At 49.6% G+C, this 18,537-nt stretch overlaps 2 protein-coding genes across 2 annotated transcripts; one reads left to right on the top strand and one right to left on the bottom strand.

Annotated features, from left to right (window-relative positions):
- Positions 1-219: 219 nt before the first annotated feature.
- FOBCDRAFT_131319 (uncharacterized protein) lies at positions 220-14,869 on the top strand (the record flags this gene model as incomplete). The annotated part of the gene is made up of 3 exons (XM_054704202.2): positions 220-1,181; positions 1,234-14,677; positions 14,729-14,869. The coding sequence occupies 3 exons, from the start codon at positions 220-222 to the stop codon at positions 14,867-14,869; spliced, it is 14,547 nt and encodes a 4,848-aa protein (XP_054560177.2).
- A 130-nt stretch (positions 14,870-14,999) lies between these two features.
- FOBCDRAFT_220800 (uncharacterized protein) lies at positions 15,000-17,318 on the bottom strand. The gene has a single exon (XM_031179189.3). The coding sequence runs from the start codon at positions 16,948-16,950 to the stop codon at positions 15,184-15,186; it is 1,767 nt and encodes a 588-aa protein (XP_031045076.3). The 5' UTR covers positions 16,951-17,318; the 3' UTR covers positions 15,000-15,183.
- Positions 17,319-18,537: the final 1,219 nt, after the last annotated feature.

Here is an 18,537-nt window from a genome sequence, read left to right as displayed (position 1 = left end):
GGACCAGTGCGTTCCCTAAAAGGGCCATATCTTCTACTCCGAGTGCACACCTTTAACATCGCCGGTATTGTCGCCGGCCCTGATTGTTACCGGTGCCGTTTGCCCATCGAGACCACCCACCTCATTATCATTATCCATTACCCTGATTGCTCGGTAACACCATTGTTCTGACTAACACACTCTCAGACCACCAACCACCAGAGGTGTAACTTGAGCACTATGGACTTGACAGGACTCTCTATCCTTAATGCCCGGCCTTCCAGGCTGCCTGGACCAAACCTCCTACACCAACTGGTGAAGAAGCCGGGCCAACACGTAGCCCTGGATTATATGAGTAACGGTCGGCAATCTACATTGACTTACAGCGAACTCCATGAAGCTGCAGCGTCCATTGCGACTCGCATAACAACAGCATCAGGCAATATCACAGGACAGTTTGTTGTTCCTGTGCTCATTCACCAATCCCCTCTACTATACATCTCACTCTTGGCCATTTTAAAGTCCGGAGGGGCTTTCTGTCCTCTCAATATTGATGCGCCGCCGGAACGCGTAAAATTCATTCTTGACGATGTCGCAGCAACAGTGGTGTTGACCACGAAAGAACTGGCATCTGAAATACCCAACAATACCGGTGCAACTATAATCATCGTTGATGAGAATGAAGAATATCAAGGCTCTTCTCGATCTCCAGGAGTCGAGCTCAAACATAGAGTCCCTCAGCCAGAAGATCTAGCCTATGTCATGTATACATCAGGATCAACAGGAACTCCCAAAGGCGTGGGAATTTCGCACGATGCTGCATCGCAAGCTCTTATTGCCCATGATAGACATATCCCACCATTCTCCCGCTTTCTGCAGTTTGCAGCACCGACATTTGATGTCTCAGTCTTTGAAATATTCTTCCCATTCTTTCGAGGTGCTACTCTCGTGAGTATTCGGCGGGTTGAGATGTTAGACGACCTTCCTGGCGTGCTACGCGCTATGAGAGTGGATGCCTGCGAACTCACACCAACAGTCGCTGGAAGCCTGTTGCGCCGAAGAGAAAATGCGCCAGACCTCAAGTTGCTTTTGACAATTGGAGAAATGCTCAACGCCCCAGTAGTTGACGAATTTGGAGGGGACGATGAAAGGCCGAGCATGCTCTGGGCAATGTATGGCCCAACTGAAGCCACAATTCACTGGTAATATTCTCAACTATTTCTTAGCAAACATCTGACTCTAACAAAATGCCAGTACTCTTCAAACTGCATTCTCGTCTGATTCTTCGACGGGCAATATTGGTATACCCCTCGATACAGTCTCGTGCTTCATTATCGAGATTCCAGAGTCAGATAGCCACGAGTTTGAAATTAAAATTCTTCCCCAAGGAGAGGTTGGAGAGTTGGCTGTGGGTGGCTACCAGTTAGCTGCTGGTTACATCAACAGACCGGAGCAAACAAATTCAGTCTTCGTTGATTCACCATTTGGGCGCATCTATCGTACGGGGGACAAAGCTCGTTTACTTCCAAATGGAAAACTTGAATGCTTCGGTCGATTATCAGATGGCCAAGTGAAGCTGAGGGGACAACGTTTGGAGTTGGGAGAAGTAGAGCAGGCCGTCCTTCGAACCTCAGGATGTCACAGCACCGTGGCAGCGATAGTGCAATCTATCCTAATAGTGTTCTGTGCTGTCGACGAAGGAGTGACTGAATTTGCTATTTTGAAGCATTGCAAAGATTGGCTACCGCAGTACATGGTTCCTGGAGAAGTTGTCTTGATGTCAGAATTTCCAAGACTACCCAGTGGCAAAGTTGACCGGAAGAGGCTTAAAGCAGAGTACGAACAACGCAAAGCAGACATGTCAGAGAGCATCTTGGACTCCGCGCCAGTTGACACAATGGAATCAGAGCTTCTGGCAGTTGTGTCTCAGAGTTTGAATTTCAAAGTCGATAAGTCGACGTCTCTCGCCTTGATTGGAATGGATTCCCTCAAAGCAATCAAGTTAGCCTCTGCCCTTCGGACTTCTGGGTTTGGGATAGACTCAACTGCTCTTCTCACAATGAAAACCGCGTCTGAAATTCTTTCTGCCATCCGAAGGCAGCTGCAACGCGATATAGCCAACCCTCAACAACCGTCAACAAATCTTTCGTTAGACTTTGAGGATATTGTACGACAAGACGCCACCCTAGCTCGAATTCGTGGCTCAGTCGAGGACGTGATACCATGCACGCCTCTTCAAGCAGCTATGCTAGCCGAGACTGCACGGAACCCAACAACTTATTGCAACGAGCTTGAGCTTAGTATTCCGCTAGGTTATGGCATCGATTATATATCAGAGACTTTCAGAGAACTTTCACAGCAGAATGCAATTCTGCGTGCGGGGTTCGCAGCTGCAAAGGGCAACTTCGTTATGATTTTCCAGCGAGAACTCCGAACCGAACAGATCTGCGTTGTTGACCAGCTTCAAAAACGACTGTCCCTCTCCTCACCCCAGGACTTCATATCTCCCTTGATACTCCAGATCCAGCGAAGTCCAGTAGAGGACAGGGTCCGCGTTCTCTTGCAACTGCATCATTCGCTATATGATGGTTGGTCTATGGATATTCTTCTTTCTGATTGGTCCAAACTGCTCCTGCGACAACAAGTATCTCAGCATCCTTCATTCCGGGAAGTTGTCAGATTTCATCATGACATGCAAACAGGCGATGCCACCCGAGTATTCTGGACGGAACATCTCGCAGGATGGAAACGATCGCCATTGCCCAAACTACGCGATAAGTTGATGCACTCAAACCAAACCCTATCAATCAGGAGGCGATTGTCCCTCTCTCGAAGTAGGGTTGATACAGGAATGCAGAAGCTTGGCTGCAGTCCTCAAGTGATATTCCAGGCCTCACTAGCTCTGCTGTGGTCAGGGATCACAGGAATGCGTGATATCACGATTGGCTCAGTAACTTCTGGAAGGACGATTCCTTTAGCAGGCATTGAGCAAGTAATTGGACCATGCATTGCCTCCCTCCCTGTTCGAGTCGATTTAGACAACGTATCCGTATGTCTCGACCTGCTCAATAGCATCCACTCAAGTAACAGAGCGATTATGCAACATTGTACACTTTCATTATCAGAGCTCAAAAAGCTGGTCGCATTACAGCCCGGCGAAAGCCTCTACGATGTGCTTTTTGTATACCAGGAATCTCTCACCAGCTCGGAGCGAACGCAGAACGTTGTGAGAGAGACCAGTCATCTGGATCGACTGGAGACACCGCTTGTGTTTGAAGTTGAGCCAAGAGAAGATGGATTTGAGCTTCAAGTTACATATCAAGAGGACTTCGTGCCACCAAAGACGGCAGAACACATGGTGAATCAGCTTGAGTTATTGATTATCTCCATGCTGGAGAATCCTACCACAAAGGTCAAAACGACACTGAAGGAGGTCAGCTGCAGCCCGTCCATTCACAACATCCGGCCTACCATGCCGCAGAAAACCCCTGATTTGGCGCGACTTTTTGAAGAAGTTGTGCTTCAAACTCCGGACTCGGATGCTCTATTCTTTGCTCACTCTTTAGACGGCGGCCTCCAAACGAAATGGACATTTCAAGAGCTCAACGCAGTGGCAAATCGCATCGCGAGATATCTACATTGCAGCGGTGTCGGAGTTGGCGAAGTAGTGGCTATTGTGATGGAAAAGTCACCAACGTTGTACGCATCAATCCTGGGCATCATCAAGTGTGGCTGTGGATATCTCCCAATTCTTCCTTCAACCCCTCCTGCTCGCATCCGTGAGATCCTACAACAGGCCCATACTGAGCATTGCGTGGTCGATAACGTGTCTCGTGACCAATGCCCATCTCTGTCCGGGCTTTCTACGATAACTGTCGATACCAACTCGCTCCATGACATATCCACGGACAATTTGGACGTTGGAGTTGATGGGACTCGACTCGCGTACGTGATTTACACGTCGGGCACGACAGGAACCCCAAAAGGTGTTGCAATTCAGCAACATAGTATTGCTGCAAACATTGAGCATCTTGAGGCACTGTATCCCAAATGTCTCAACTCACAGGGTCGCCTCCTGCAAGCATGTTCTCAAGCATTCGATGTGTCAGTATTCGAGATATTTTATACATGGTGCGCAGGGATGTGTTTATGTTCAGGGACAAATGACACAATCTTGGAGGATATCGAGCGCTCGATACGCGACCTTGGTATCACCCACCTCAGCATGACACCAACGGTTGCCAACATCGTTAACCCTACTAATGTCCCCGGCGTGGAGTTTCTCGTGACTGCCGGAGAACCCATGACACAGTCCGTCCATGAGAAATGGCAACGCCAGTTGTGGCAGGGATATGGACCATCGGAAACCACAAATATCTGCACAGTGAAGAAAATGACAGCAGATGACCATATTGAGCACTTAGGGCACGTGTTTCCTAATACCTCTGTTGTGGTACTCTCCCCAGAAAGTCCTGACGTAGTGCCCCTTAATTGGGTCGGCGAGTTCTGTTTTGGAGGTGCCCAGGTCGCTCAAGGTTACCTCAACATGCCAGAGTTCACATCCCAAAAATTCATTCAACATCGCCAGTACGGAAGACTTTATAGATCTGGAGACATGGGTCGTATGCTTCCCGACGGTTCCCTGCTGATACTTGGCCGCATCGATGATCAAGTAAAACTAAGAGGTCAGCGAATCGAAGTTGGTGAGATCAGCAGCATGGTGACCTCGAGCGGTCTGGCATCCTCAGCTGCTACAGTATTGGTACAACGCGGAGAGACTTCCCCCCAGCAACTATCTCTCTTCTTCGTTCCGAACCATGACCCTTCTAGCTTTCATGTGTTGAAAATCAACAGCGAAACCCACCAGTCCCTCGTCGCACACCTGAAATCGCGATTGCCAAGCTACATGGTGCCCACTTACCTTATCCCGATCTCATCAACACCCATGACTTCGAGTGGAAAGATAGATAAGCGCCGGCTTCGTGACTGCTTTCATAGGTTGAGTATGGACTATCTCGAAGAAGCCTCTAGAATGTCCCTGGACACTCAAAACGAGGGTGATTGGAGCCAGTCAGATTTGAAAATCGCAGATACCCTTGTGGAGTCTGCGAATGTATCCAGGAATGACTTCGGTAGATGGACACCCTTTGCTCTTCTCGGAATAGACTCTATATCTGCCATCGATCTAGCACGCAATCTCAGCTCAAAACTTGGTTCTCGAGTTGCTGTGTCTGAGATTCTTCGCAACCCAACTGTTGCGCAATTGGCGAGATATTTGGATGGAAAGATATCACAACAAGAGGAAACCCCAGTCGATAGTCTTGAAGGCTTTTTTCCCGTCACCTTCGTTGACTCGATGGAAAAAGAGTTTACCAAAGAGGCAAAGACTATTAGGGAGATCTTGCCATGCACTCCCTTACAGGAGGCGATGCTTTCTCGTGGCCAAAGGGGTTACTATAACAAGGTGCTCCTACGCCTGACAACTAGCTCTGGAGCCATGAGGTCGTACTGGAAAACCATGTCGTATAGGCATGATATTCTTCGGACCTGTTTTGCGGCAACGACAGATTCCCGACGTGCCATTGCTCAGATCGTCCTTGAGAGCTGGGAAATACCGTGGAAGACATTCGATGTTAGTGAATTGTCTTTCGATGGGGCGATTGAACAACATCTCAAGTCTCTCCCTGATCCAGTCGATTCAAGGACACCACCGATATCTCTAGCGCTACTTAGATACCGTGGATCTGAGTTTCTGTCATTCATCTGCCATCACGCACTTTACGATGGTGTGGCAATGGAACGACTTCTCAAGGAGGTGGAAGCATTGGCTGTTGGCGAAAAACTACCGCCGCCGGTCCCCTATAGTCAGTTTCTGAGACTATCCACTCGCTTGCCCGACGATGCAGAACAATTTTGGCAACGGCACTTTGAGAACTACAAACCATCTGCGATCTTCCCCCAGACAACCACGAGTGAAGTTGATCAGAGCACCTGCACCACATCTATGGATATCCCTCTCAGCGATTTGCAGTTGCGTATTCGAGATCTCGGGTCAACCCTCCTTTCGGTTTGCCAAGCAAGCTGGGCCACTGTCCTTGCAGCCGCATATAGACGTACAGACGTGTGTTTTGGAAATGTTGTAAGCGGCCGTACTCTTGACATCGAAGGTCTTGAAAGACTCGTTGCACCCTGTTTCAATACGATCCCTGTGCGAGTCAAATTCCCAGAAGCATCCAGTAATATTGATCTGGCCAAGCACCTTCAGAAGATGAACACAGAGCTTATTGCGTACCAATTTACTCCGCTGAGGCTTATCCAGCGTAGCATCAATCGCACTGGGAAGCACATATTTGATACGCTCCTACTGCTGCAAAAGCCATTACAGGACATCGACAAGAACGTCTGGACTCTTGAAGGAGATTCTGGAGACATGGATATCCCCCTGGTGTGCGAAATCGTCCCTTGCCCTGGATTGAACTCACTAGTTGTCAATCTTCATAGGGACATGAGTATTGTCACTGAGGAAGTTGCCACGGCTATGGCTGATGTTTTCAAACTTACATTGCGAGCCATTCTGACAACTCCCCATGCAAGTTCATTGAACAAGAAGGATCTTCCCGATACCCTCAGGTCAATAATAGACCAGCTCGTACCTCGAACCGAAAAAGACAACACAACAGTGACACCTTCCAACAAAAAAGAAGAATGGAGCGAGCTTGAGTTACAAGTTCGACATGTCCTGGCCACCCTTTCAGGGGTAAGCGATCAGCATATAGAACGCCGCACAACCATTTTCCAGTTGGGCCTCGACAGCATCAACGCTGTGCAGGTGGCTTCGGTTCTCCGCCAGCGCGGTTTCGTCGTATCGGCCTCTGATGTGATTGAATGCCCAAGCTGCTCTAAGATAGCCGCAAAGCTACTGGAAAATTCATCGAGAGCAGATGCTGGGTATGTATTGAAGTACGATCTTGACAGATTTTCACGACAAGTCCTCACGGAGGTTGTTGATCAACTACCCAAATCAGTCAAAATCGAGGCAGTCCTACCATGCACACCTGTCCAGTCTGCCATGCTGGCATCTTTCGTTCAGTCTGGAGGTGATAACTACCTCAACGCAGTGAGGTATGTAGTGACGGAAGACATCCAAGTAGCGAACCTCGAAAGGGCTTGGCAGCTGCTCCAACAACGACATCCTATGCTGAGAACTGGCTTTGTCCCCGTGCAACATGCAGAATCCTCTTTTGCTATGGTAAGGTATGAAGTAGGATCAATAGAGACGACTCTGAACCGTCTGCACTTGGTTGGAGACGAACAGGCCGACCTCATCCAGATGAAGGCTGATGCCAGCAAATCGATGCTTTCTTCGCTGCACCACCCCCCTTGGAGTGTAATTCTGGCTCAAACATCCCAAACCAATACCATGAGCCTCGTCATTCACCATGCTCTCTACGACGCTCCCGCACTTCACCTGATGCTTGATGAACTTTCACAACTAGTCAAGGGCAATCAGCTACCCCGGCCTACGACCATCGAGCCTGCAGTATCAGCCATTCTGGGCATGGCACTGAATGACAAATCTACAGAGAAGGAATTCTGGGAGGCTAAAGCCAGCAAGATTGTTGTTAACAAGTTCCCAATAATGACACCTTTACGAGTTGAAGAACGACATGTGCTGGTTGACTCAATGGTTGGATCACTATCATCCACAAAACTCAGGACAGCGACTCAAGCCTCAAATGTCACAATACAAGCGGCCATCCAAGCCGCTTGGACACGAGTACTGGCATCTTATTTGGGAGAGGACTCGGTTGTCTTTGGTGTTGCGCTGTCTGGAAGAACCATTGATGAGACAAAGGATGTCGCGTTCCCATGCCTCAACACAGTGCCTGTTGTGGCAAGCAACGTTCCGTCTAATGCTGACCTGGTCAGCTACATGATGAGCTACAACCAGCACCTTCACAAATACCAATTCTCGCCGCTCAATCAAGTGCAGAAATGGCTAGGTCACCCCACAGGCCCCATATTCGACACTCTCATTGCGTACCAGAAAATGCCAGATCATAACACTTCGTTTGTACCGTGGAAGCTGGTCAACGAAGAAGCCAAAGTCGAATATCCAGTCTCATTGGAGATTGAACCCACGGACAATGACCAGATTCGCTTATGCATAACGTACTACAGCGACATCCTTCCCCGTGAACAAGCACAGGTTTTGTTGAAGCAGTTCGACGCTTCACTAACCCACATCGCCTGCAATGCTGCTGGTTTCGAGGATGAAGTGATGAAAAACTCTTTATCCCTGTATTCGATACTTCCTGCATCAGCCCCAGTACTGGACACCCCTGTTCAGCTGTTACACCAATTTGTCGAGAAGGGAGCAGTTTCTCATCCGGAAAAAATTGCTCTCGAGTTTGTATCAGAGTTCGAGGGAGATGCATGTGTCAAGCAACAATGGAACTATCGTCAGCTTGACTGCATGGGTAACAAAGTTGCCAACATGCTCCGAAATAAGGTCACTCTGGGTGGCATTGTTGCCGTACACTTCGACAAATGCCCCGAGGCATATTTCTCAATCCTGGGCATTCTAAAAGCTGGGTGCTCGTTTGTCGCACTGGATCCGTCTGCACCGAGGGCGAGAAAGGAGTTTATCATCGAAGATTCTAATGCACCTTGCCTGCTAACAAGGTGCTCGAAGGATCTTGATTTCGAAACGAAAACCACGGTAATGGAAATAGAGACTCAGGTTTTGAATGACGTGAGCGAGGAGCATGTCGTTTTCCACCCGAATACCTCTCCATCAGATACTTGTTATTGCCTCTATACATCTGGGACAACAGGAACGCCAAAGGGCTGTGAGATCACTCACGATAATGCTGTTCAGGCAATGATGGCATTCCAGGAACTTTTCAAGGGCCACTGGGATGAGGACTCACGCTGGCTTCAGTTCGCTGCTCTCCACTTTGATGTTTCTGTCCTCGAACAGTATTGGAGCTGGTCCGTCGGAATGGCTGTCGTTGCTGCACCCAAAGACCTCATTCTGGATGACTTGACAGCAGCCATCAATCGGCTCGGAATTACACACATTGACCTAACTCCAAGTCTTGCGCGACTCACACATCCTGATGAAGTTCCCAGTCTCTGCCGTGGTGTGTTCATTACAGGCGGCGAACAGCTCAAACAGGAGATTCTTGACGTTTGGGGACCGCAAGCTGTCATTTACAACGCATACGGCCCTACCGAGGCCACTATCGGTGTCACTATGTTTCAGCGTGTGCCCAGAAATGGCCGCCCTAGCAACATCGGAAAGCAGTTCCCCAATGTTGGTTCATTTGTGTTCAAACAAAACACTAATACGCCAGTCTTCCGCGGTGGTGTTGGAGAGCTTTGCGTGTCAGGGAAATTAGTGGGCAAGGGTTATCTCAACAGACCCGAACTTACAGCAGAGCGGTTCCCTACACTTGAACAATTCAACGAAAGAGTATACAGGACAGGTGATCTCGTCCGCGTGCTCCATGATGGATGCTTTGACTTTCTCGGTCGGGCTGACGACCAAGTCAAGCTTCGCGGCCAGCGACTTGAAATTGCCGAGATCAATCATATCATCCGCACCGATGTTGTCGATATTCACGATGCCGCAACTATTGTGGCTCGCCATGGAAGTAGTGGCAAGGACGTTCTGGTAACATTCGTCGTTGACCAGAAGTCTAAAAAAGGTCCCCTTGAAATTCTGATGGATCAGGAGGGTCTGGCTGCGCAAGCAAAAGAAGCCTGCCGTGCCAAACTTCCAGGCTACATGGTACCAACATATATCCTGTCACTTCCATACATCCCCCTTTCCTCAAACAACAAGGCAGAAATTAAGGATCTGAAAAGACTTTTCAGCGAACTTGCACCAGAGAAGCTCTTGGAGCTTTCTCATGCCACAACAGCACCTGTTTCACAGGGGGCCCGGAAGATAGTTGGTCAATTACTTGAAAGTATTGCGCAGTTCAGCAACATGAGCAAAAATGATCTGTCGTCATCGACAAGCATCTTTGATGTTGGCGTGGACTCAGTCACGGCCCTCAGACTCTCCTCCCTCCTCAAATCCCGCGGCCTCAAAGCAGCATCCCCTGCTTTGTTGCTTAAAAACCCCGTCATTGGCGATCTTGCCAACTCTTTGGCCAAGAACACCTCAAATCGACAAGAGAAACTTGTGCGAGAGGTTAAGCAGTCTATCCAGGCATATGGCCATCGGCACCGTGGCATGGTCTGCCGCCTTCTTAATATTGAGCCAGCTGATGTCGAATATGTTGCCCCATGCTCACCTTTACAAGAGGGTATCATATCACGGTCATTGACCAGCAGCGAGCCCGGAGCTTACTTCAATACTTTTGAGTTGAAGCTCCATGAATCTACGTCCATAAGCAAGTTGCAAGTGGCATGGGACGATTTGGTACGAACAGAGAGTATTCTGAGAACTGTCTTTGTACCCACCCCGCATGGCTTCTTACAAGCTGCCGTGCGAAAATCTACCTTGGCATGGGAAACCTACACTGTACAATCGGATGAATCGATTCCTGCATATCTTGCAGAGCAGAAGAAGTATTGGATCCAGCGGAACGAGTCTTCTATCACACAGCCTTTGCTATTCATCTATATGGAGACACCGACATCTAGACTGCTTACGGTTCATATTTTCCATGCACTTTATGATGGTAACAGTTTTGATCTCATGATGAAGCGGGTCGCGGCGAATTATTCTGGTATTCACGCACCTGATGCTCCTTCATTTCTTGAAACTCTTAGTTATGGTCCTCTGGCAAAATATGATAACTGCAGAGGTTTCTGGGAGAAACAACTAGAAGGCTGGGCTCCTGTTTCGATTCAGGCACATGGGAATGGCGAACCGGATGCTGTGGCCGTCGCTGAGCGGGAAATGTCGACTGCAAGTCTTGAGGCGATTCGTTCTTCTCAGAACGTTACGCTTCAAGCTGTTGTCATGGCGTTATGGACCTCTGTTTTGCAAAACTTCACCCAGCAGCAGCTCACCGTTGGTATCGTTGTATCTGGGCGAGCCATCGACCTCCCTGGGATCGAGAACACCATCGGCCCTCTTTTCAACACCGTACCTTTCTATTGTCGAGCAATCCGTCACGAAAGTTGGCAGTCACTTCTTCGGCGCTGCCATGACTTCAATGCATCAGTTCTCGATTTCCAACATGTTCCTTTGAAGGACATCCAGAAGTGGTGCTCTAAGGGCAAGGCCTTGTTTGACAACCTCTTCACCTTCCAGATCGAGGAAACCGCGCCTGCCAATGAGAGCAGCCTCCTTTTTGATATCATGGATAGCCCAGCAACGCCTGACTACCCTCTTGCGCTTGAAGCCGTCTACGCTCATTCGGGTAATCTCCGACTCACTCTTGTCGCACAAGGACATATTGCGTCCTCACAAGTGCTGAATAGCATACTTGATGACATTGAGCGCTTTGCAAACCTGGCTGCAAGCTCACCAGAGAGCGAGGTGCCCGTTCCAGAAATCGAGCAAAAATGCGACCCTGACGTCAATAATGAACGCATCCAAACGCACAAATCAGCCAATTTTGAATGGAGTCAAGAAGCTCAAATGGTTCGGAACGAAGTTGCTTTCTTGGCCGATGCTGCCCCATCTGATCTTAATGAAAATGTGTCGGTCTTGGAACTCGGTCTCGACAGCATTGATGTAATCAAGCTGTCTGCCACGCTGAGGAGGAAGGGAATCCATCTGTCCCCTTCACATATCATGCGCCACAAGACGATTGCCAATATACTGGCTGAGTCGAGTGATCTTTCTCTCAAACCGTCAACTTCTGCAGATGATGCTTCGCTGCGGCAGGTCAAGACTAGGTTGCGCGAATATCTTGAGAGTGTCGGCGCGGACCTAGGCCGCGTCGAATCTGTTCTTCCACCCACCCATCTTCAAGAGTCAATGGTGGCCGGGATGATCCAATCTGATTTTGAATCTTACTTCAATCACGACATACTCCAAGTGTCCGATCATGTTGACACTACGAGACTGATCAACGCTTGGAAGGAATTGATTCAGCGTACACCTATCCTGCGGACAGGATTTGTACAAGTCGCTCATCAGGACCTGGATATGACATATTGTCAGGTCATTGCAGAATCTTTTGACGCCGATATTGAAATTACGACAGTTCAGAACTTGGATGAGCTGCATCAACTAACCGCAACAGCAACTGCAAAAGCCAGAGAAGGAGCAGGATTAAGGCAGCTGGTTCAGTTGAGATTGGCGAATATGGGCTCTCATCGATACATGGTCCTTTCCATGGCACACGCTCTTTACGATGGATGGTCCCTGAGTTTGCTCTTCCAGGATCTCCAGGCACTATTAGAAGGAAGGCTGGTTACCCGTTCTCCAGTAGAACCATTCCTTATAAAAGTACTGGGGTCCACGAACCAGAAGGCAAAGGACTTTTGGACGCAGTATGTCGAAGATGCTTCACCATCGATCATTCCTACAAGTGAAACGTCGTCCCGCCCAACTGAGAACACCTTGCGAAGGTTGGAGTCCGCTTCGAAGATTGGCCTCTCCAAAATCGAAACAGCGTGCAAAAGGCTTTCTGTAAGCTTGCAGGTACTCTGCCAAGCTTGTTGGGCCATCACACTGGCACGTCAAACCAAAAAGCTCGATGTCCTCTTTGGCACAGTCTTATCGGGCCGGGATTTTGATGGGGCAGACAATCTTGTGTTCCCAACAATGAATACAATTGCCTTGCGATGTATTTTGCATGGCTCAGTGTTCGAGTTTCTACGATATCTTGAGGAGAACATGATCGATATCAGAGACTCTCAGCAATATCCACTGCGAAAAGTCCAATCAGCAACGAAGCTCAATGGACAAGAATTGTTCAACACCTTGTTCATCCTTCAAAAGTCTCCAGTAGCTGAATCATCAGATCGCCCTCTATCGACATCCATTGAAGCGTCTTCGGCCACCGAGTATCCTCTTTGCGTGGAAGCTGAAGCCATGTCTGATACTCTCCTATGGCGACTCGCTCTTCAGCCCCAGTGTGTCTGGGATGGAGGACCTGAAAGTATTTTGGAGACTTTAGATACTGTCATGGGTTTCCTGATACAGCCAGGCTCCTCAGAGATTCTATCCTTCGAGGAGCATGGCGTGTCCATCTGCGGCATGGCTCCTGTCATGCTGGACGATGGAAGCAAATCTGGGTCAATTAATTCTACAGATCTGTCGCCAGAGGAGGATCGGGAGTGGTCCCATGTGGAAGCCGAAATTCGAAACATTCTTCATCAGGTCTCGTGTGTTCCCGTTGCCTCAATCAGGATATCCGACAACCTCTACCACCTTGGTCTCGATTCAATTAGTGCCATAAAAGTGTCGTCCCTCCTGCGAAAGAATGAGATAAACCTCCGCCCTCAAGATCTTGTTAAATCCTCAAGCATCGCAGAAATGGCTCAACTCGCCACGCAAGCCCAGGCTATACCGTCAGAGACTTTGGAAACGACCGAAGAATGGGTCCCACCTGAAGACATCAATCTTGAAGTTCTGCTACGGGCTCGTGGAATAGCAAAAGAAGATGCTGAAGTACTTCCTGCACTGCCAATGCAAGTCTACATGCTCAGCGCATGGCAAAAGGCAGAGGGCTCTGTATTCTTCCCCGAGTTTCCATGTCAGATTAAGACTTCAGTTGATCTAAATGGCATTCAGACCGCCTGGGATAAACTTGTGTCTGAATTACCTCTCTTACGCACATGTTTCATTCCAACCCAATCCCCAACTATCCCGGTCTTGCAGGTGGTGCTCAAATCCTACAAGCTTTCCCTAACTCAGCATCCCCCCATGGAGAAGTCAAATCAGGCTGCCCAACCACTCGTTAGAGCGCACATCACGCTCCAGGAAGACTGCATCTGGTCATTCAAACTTCAGATCCACCACGCTCTGTACGATGGAGTCAGCCTTCCAGCCCTGTTACGACGATTCTCTCAACTACTGCATGGCTCTGTCGTTGTCGAGAACAATGGGTTTGCTCAGTGGAAGAACTTTGTAGTTCGTCAGGCTAGTGATGCAGCCCAGAAAGATAGACGAGCTTTCTGGGCAGCCTACTTACACGGCACTTCTTCCAGTTCAATTGCTGCTAAATCGCAAGCAGACGTAAAGAACCGAATCTCTCACTTAAACGAATCAGCGATACCAGATGTCAGTCAGATACAGGCTATTTCTACCCAGTCTGGCATTTCACTCCAGGCTTGGTTCCTTGCAGCTTACGCCAGAGTCCTCGCCACGCGAAACAACACACCAGACAATGGGTCAGTGGTGTTTGGCATGTATCTTGCCAACCGAGCCGCTGCCAGCGATAGTCTCCCTCAGGTCTACCCGACTCTGAACCTTGTTCCGTTGAGGGTTGACTCGCCCATAGAACTCCCTTTGTCTTCTGTTGCAAGGAATATCCAGAGAGACATTCACCAGATTACATCTGATGGACGATCAGACGTCGGTCTCTGGGAGATTGATCAATGGACTGGCGTACAAGTGAAATCGTTTGTCAACTTCCTGAGCCTCTCCAACGATACAGGTTCAGTAGAGAACTCGGTCAAAGCTTTGTCACAAGAGATAACTGACAACTCGTACCACCATCACGTACCAGCTCAATTTGAGGCGGCTCGTCAGGGAAGCTTTTCGGTGGACGGCATTCCGGTAAGTTACTAGTCTTCAAGCTAGAAATGGCTACTAACCCTACTGTCACAGCTGGCTGTTGATGTTGAGGCTTCCGTCGATAAGGGACGTCTTGACATTGGTATTTTCGGCTCGCAGCAGCAGATCTCTCGAGAAGAGGCTGTGCTTGTGGCTTCCAGTATCGCGGACACTTTGAGACATGCCACCGAATGATCATGGCGGCGGAAATAAAGGAAATCCATCCTGTTTAGACTGACGGTTCGGGATCTAGAGCTAGACATTATGTTTTGAGCACAAGAAATGTATTTCTTCGTTTATGCAAATAAATAACAAAGGTTTCTGTCTAGTTTCAATCCTTGGGTAAACGCCTGACTCCTTCATGATGCATCTAATCGATCTCCTGTATACAGTTGGGCCACATACCGATATGAAATGTCACAAAGAGTCCAAAAGGGGTGAGAGAAGTGTGATGTCCAACTAAGCAGGAGATGAAAGACAGAGCCCCGACCAGCAAGTTTATGCTTCTTTCAAACCGAGTATCCCAGCATTGAGCGATCTGGAAAGAGGATAATATTGGCTAGGCGCACAACCTCAGCCTCAGCGCGGGAAATCGATGATGTGCTTGTAAGGCTCTTGGCGTCTCCGTCTCCCTCCATCTCAACATCCTCATCGGCCTTAGACTTGGACTTTTCCGAGGGTGGTGATCCAGAGCGAGTGCCTGCAACTTCCCATGGCGCAAGACCCATAGCCTGTAGTGAAGAGGGACCCCCGACTTCGGCAATTTCCTTTTCACCAGGCCGTGTTTCAGCGTCCTCTTCAACAATCCCTCTTCCCGTGGAATCGAAGTCTGGGCCGGGATGGCCCCTCTGGAATGCCTTCCTTTGACGCGCAAGATAAAGTGCATTTGTTTGCGTGAGCGGAGCTGCCGGAATGTACACGAGCATGCTGACTTCACTCTTGCTTCCACTGGGTGTTTTGAGACCATAGTTGTTACTGGAGAGGTAGTATGGAAGGTCGGGGTGCCAGAATATGTAGTCTCCAGGCTGTAGCGTTGGCAAAGTAATCATGCTATTTCGTAGATGCAGATGGGGGTGCCATGTTTCAGTAATTCTTTGTGCATGTCCCGGGACAGCTCCGTGAATGATGGAATCAGGCTCAGTTTGCAGCTTCCAATTCTCGGGAGCAAGATATGCCTCCCATTCAGGCCCAGTGCGATTCTCTGGTGGAGGATTCTTGGTTGTGAAAAAGGGTCGGAGGAGGTAGTAAGCTGTTGCAAGCTTGGGGGAAGGCAAGAGGCGAACCATGCCAGGTTCGACAGTGGAGAGTGCCAAGATGCCCTGAAACATGCGGAAGATAGTGCAGGCACCGTAGCCATTGTAAAGATCAGTTGTCACAGAAGTGCGACTGGTACATTTCCAAGGATCGTAGTCTTCCCATTGACCATGAAAGATATGGTTATAGGTGCCGGCACGTTGATAACCGTCGGGCTCCCAGCGCTCCAAAGACCCGTTGTCAACTTGTGCTGTGATACCCGCAGATGATTGTAATGCCTGAATCCAATCGTCGGCGGATTGTGGCGGCTCGAGCGGCGGCACATTTAGACTGTTAGACTGGTTCTCTCCATTTCCGTGTACGCGTATGCGATCGACATAGGTGATAGGGAGTCTTGTGACAAGCTGATCGTCTGGATTGGTCTCCCATAGGCTCATCATAAATCGTTGGGCGCTGAGAACGTTGGGGTGCGCTCTCGAGCGGACTTGAGCTGGTGTCCAAAAGAAGTCGAAACAAGCTGGATCATGCTGCTGGAGTGCCTTGATGTGGCGTTTGCTATCGAGATAGTCGACCGTTTCGCGGACTGCAGTATCCGTGTCTGCTCTTGGTACGACCTTGCGGACGACGCCGACACCGTAGCGCCTGAGATCGTGTCCAAAGCGCGCAGTCTGAACAGAGTCATCTAGGTCGCCAAACTCAATCGAAGGAATGAGGTGAGCCCCAAGGTCCTCTATGTGGCTGACCTCTTTGCGAAGTGCAGTAATGAGGCGGGCCCAACTAGCTTCGAGCTCAGCTTCGTGACCACTGATTAGGTTGCGCTTGATGCGGGCGAAGCGGGAGGGCAGAGCAATTGGCTCTGGGCCCCAAAAGGAAATCACGGGAGCATCTTTGTCCATAGAAGAGGCGGTGCTGAGGATCGGTGTTGTTCCATTTGTTTTGGGCTTTTGCGGCACCGAGGAGAGGCCGTTCGATTTTAGCGAGGGGAGAGCTGTCGTCGTTGTGCTTGACTGGCTACCCGCCATTGTGCCGGCGACGTTAGCAGCTAGTGCCGCGGTAAGCTTTGCCTCGTAGGATAATCTTGCACTCTCCGTAGCAGCAGCATTCACAAGCGACGCTGCGATTGGTGCCGAAAGAGAAGAGCGATGGCGAGACTTGGTGACGCGACCGGTTTGTGTGAAGTTGAGGTTATTGGGACTGTTGTTAGAAGCAGCAGCAGCAACAGCAGTATTGGTAGCGTTGTAAGGGGATGCGCCTGATAGTGAGCCTGAGCTGGAGCTGGAGGGGTTTGACCGACCAAGGCGGGAGCGGGAAAGAGCAGCTCTGACCTGTTGACCTGCCACATCAGCGCCTTTTCTAGGCGGCAAGTGCACCCCTTCTAGCCCTCCTCCTCCTCCTCCTCCTCCTCCTCCTCCTCCCTCCCATACCTCCCGCTCTCCTCTTCCATCTCCTCCTCCACCTTCCGCCGCTATAACTGTTTCGACCCTTGTTACCGGTCCCATGGTTGCAGCATCCCACTTCTCTTGGGCCTCCCTAAGGCTTTTCTGTTGTTTCGCCTCACGTGCGCCTTTGTGATCTACATCGTGGAACTGACCATCTTCTTCTGAGATGTGACCATCGTATGGTTTTCCATATGCGACTCTTCCAAGTCCATGTGTAAGACCGTCCCCGACAGCTACAGCCGCAACTGCTGCTGCTCCTATTGCAGAGGCTAGTCCTTGAGCGTTGTCCAATATGGGCGCGGTGACCTCTTCTTCACACGTTGTCGGTGGTAAGTCGATTGTTGGTGTAGCCATTTTTCTAACCTCGAATCGCGTTTTGAAGTTGGGGATTTCTGGGGTGCAGCCGCTGACAGCCGATTGAAGGCTCTTGGATCGGTTATCTATCGCGTCTGCTTGTTAATGCTTTAAAAACACAATAAAAACCTTCTGCAACCTGAATATCTCAGCCATAGGGACACAGCAATCCGTCAGATGGTTTTATGCATCAAATTGCAAAGATTCGAGAACAGAGCGAAATCAACAAATGCATATGTTGCTATTCAGCTTGCACTGCTTCTTCTATAAACCTCACTTAAAACGAAGGTATGGCCCCTACTGATCGAGACCTCTTTAGCAGGCGGCTGGCCGGACCGGGGCTCTGCTAAGACCATCTCACCTGTCATTCCGGAAGATACTCTGTGATATCCCCATGGAGGAGTAGAGGGTCCTCGACCGAGGGACCCTGCACAACGGCGCAACGGCCGACGTGGATGGATCTCACAGACACGTTTCGGCCCTGTCATCCGTCGAACCACCCACTCCACGCTCAACGCTCCGTCCCGAAACCCCGGACATACCCCACACTTTTCCTTTTGGGGTAGCTGATGGATGCACGGCTCCACGGGCCATAACCCGTCTAAATGGATACCAGTGCACCCGCCGAGAAAAGTCAGGTAACAAAGTGAGTCGCGGGAATGGTCATCAGCTGGCCACCTGAGACCCAACAAGATACAATACGCATAATAATAACGCGCAATGCTATATCGATCTTGTGGCATCTTGCCACTGCTTATTATCACCTTATCTCAGCCGCCGAGAACGCGTCCAAGATTGAATGTCCTGCATCGCGCC

The sequence above is a fragment of the Fusarium oxysporum genome, chromosome IV (assembly GCF_013085055.1).
Source record: "Fusarium oxysporum Fo47 chromosome IV, complete sequence".
NCBI classification, from domain to species: domain Eukaryota; kingdom Fungi; phylum Ascomycota; class Sordariomycetes; order Hypocreales; family Nectriaceae; genus Fusarium; species Fusarium oxysporum.
This window is presented reverse-complemented; position numbering and strand designations above follow the sequence as displayed.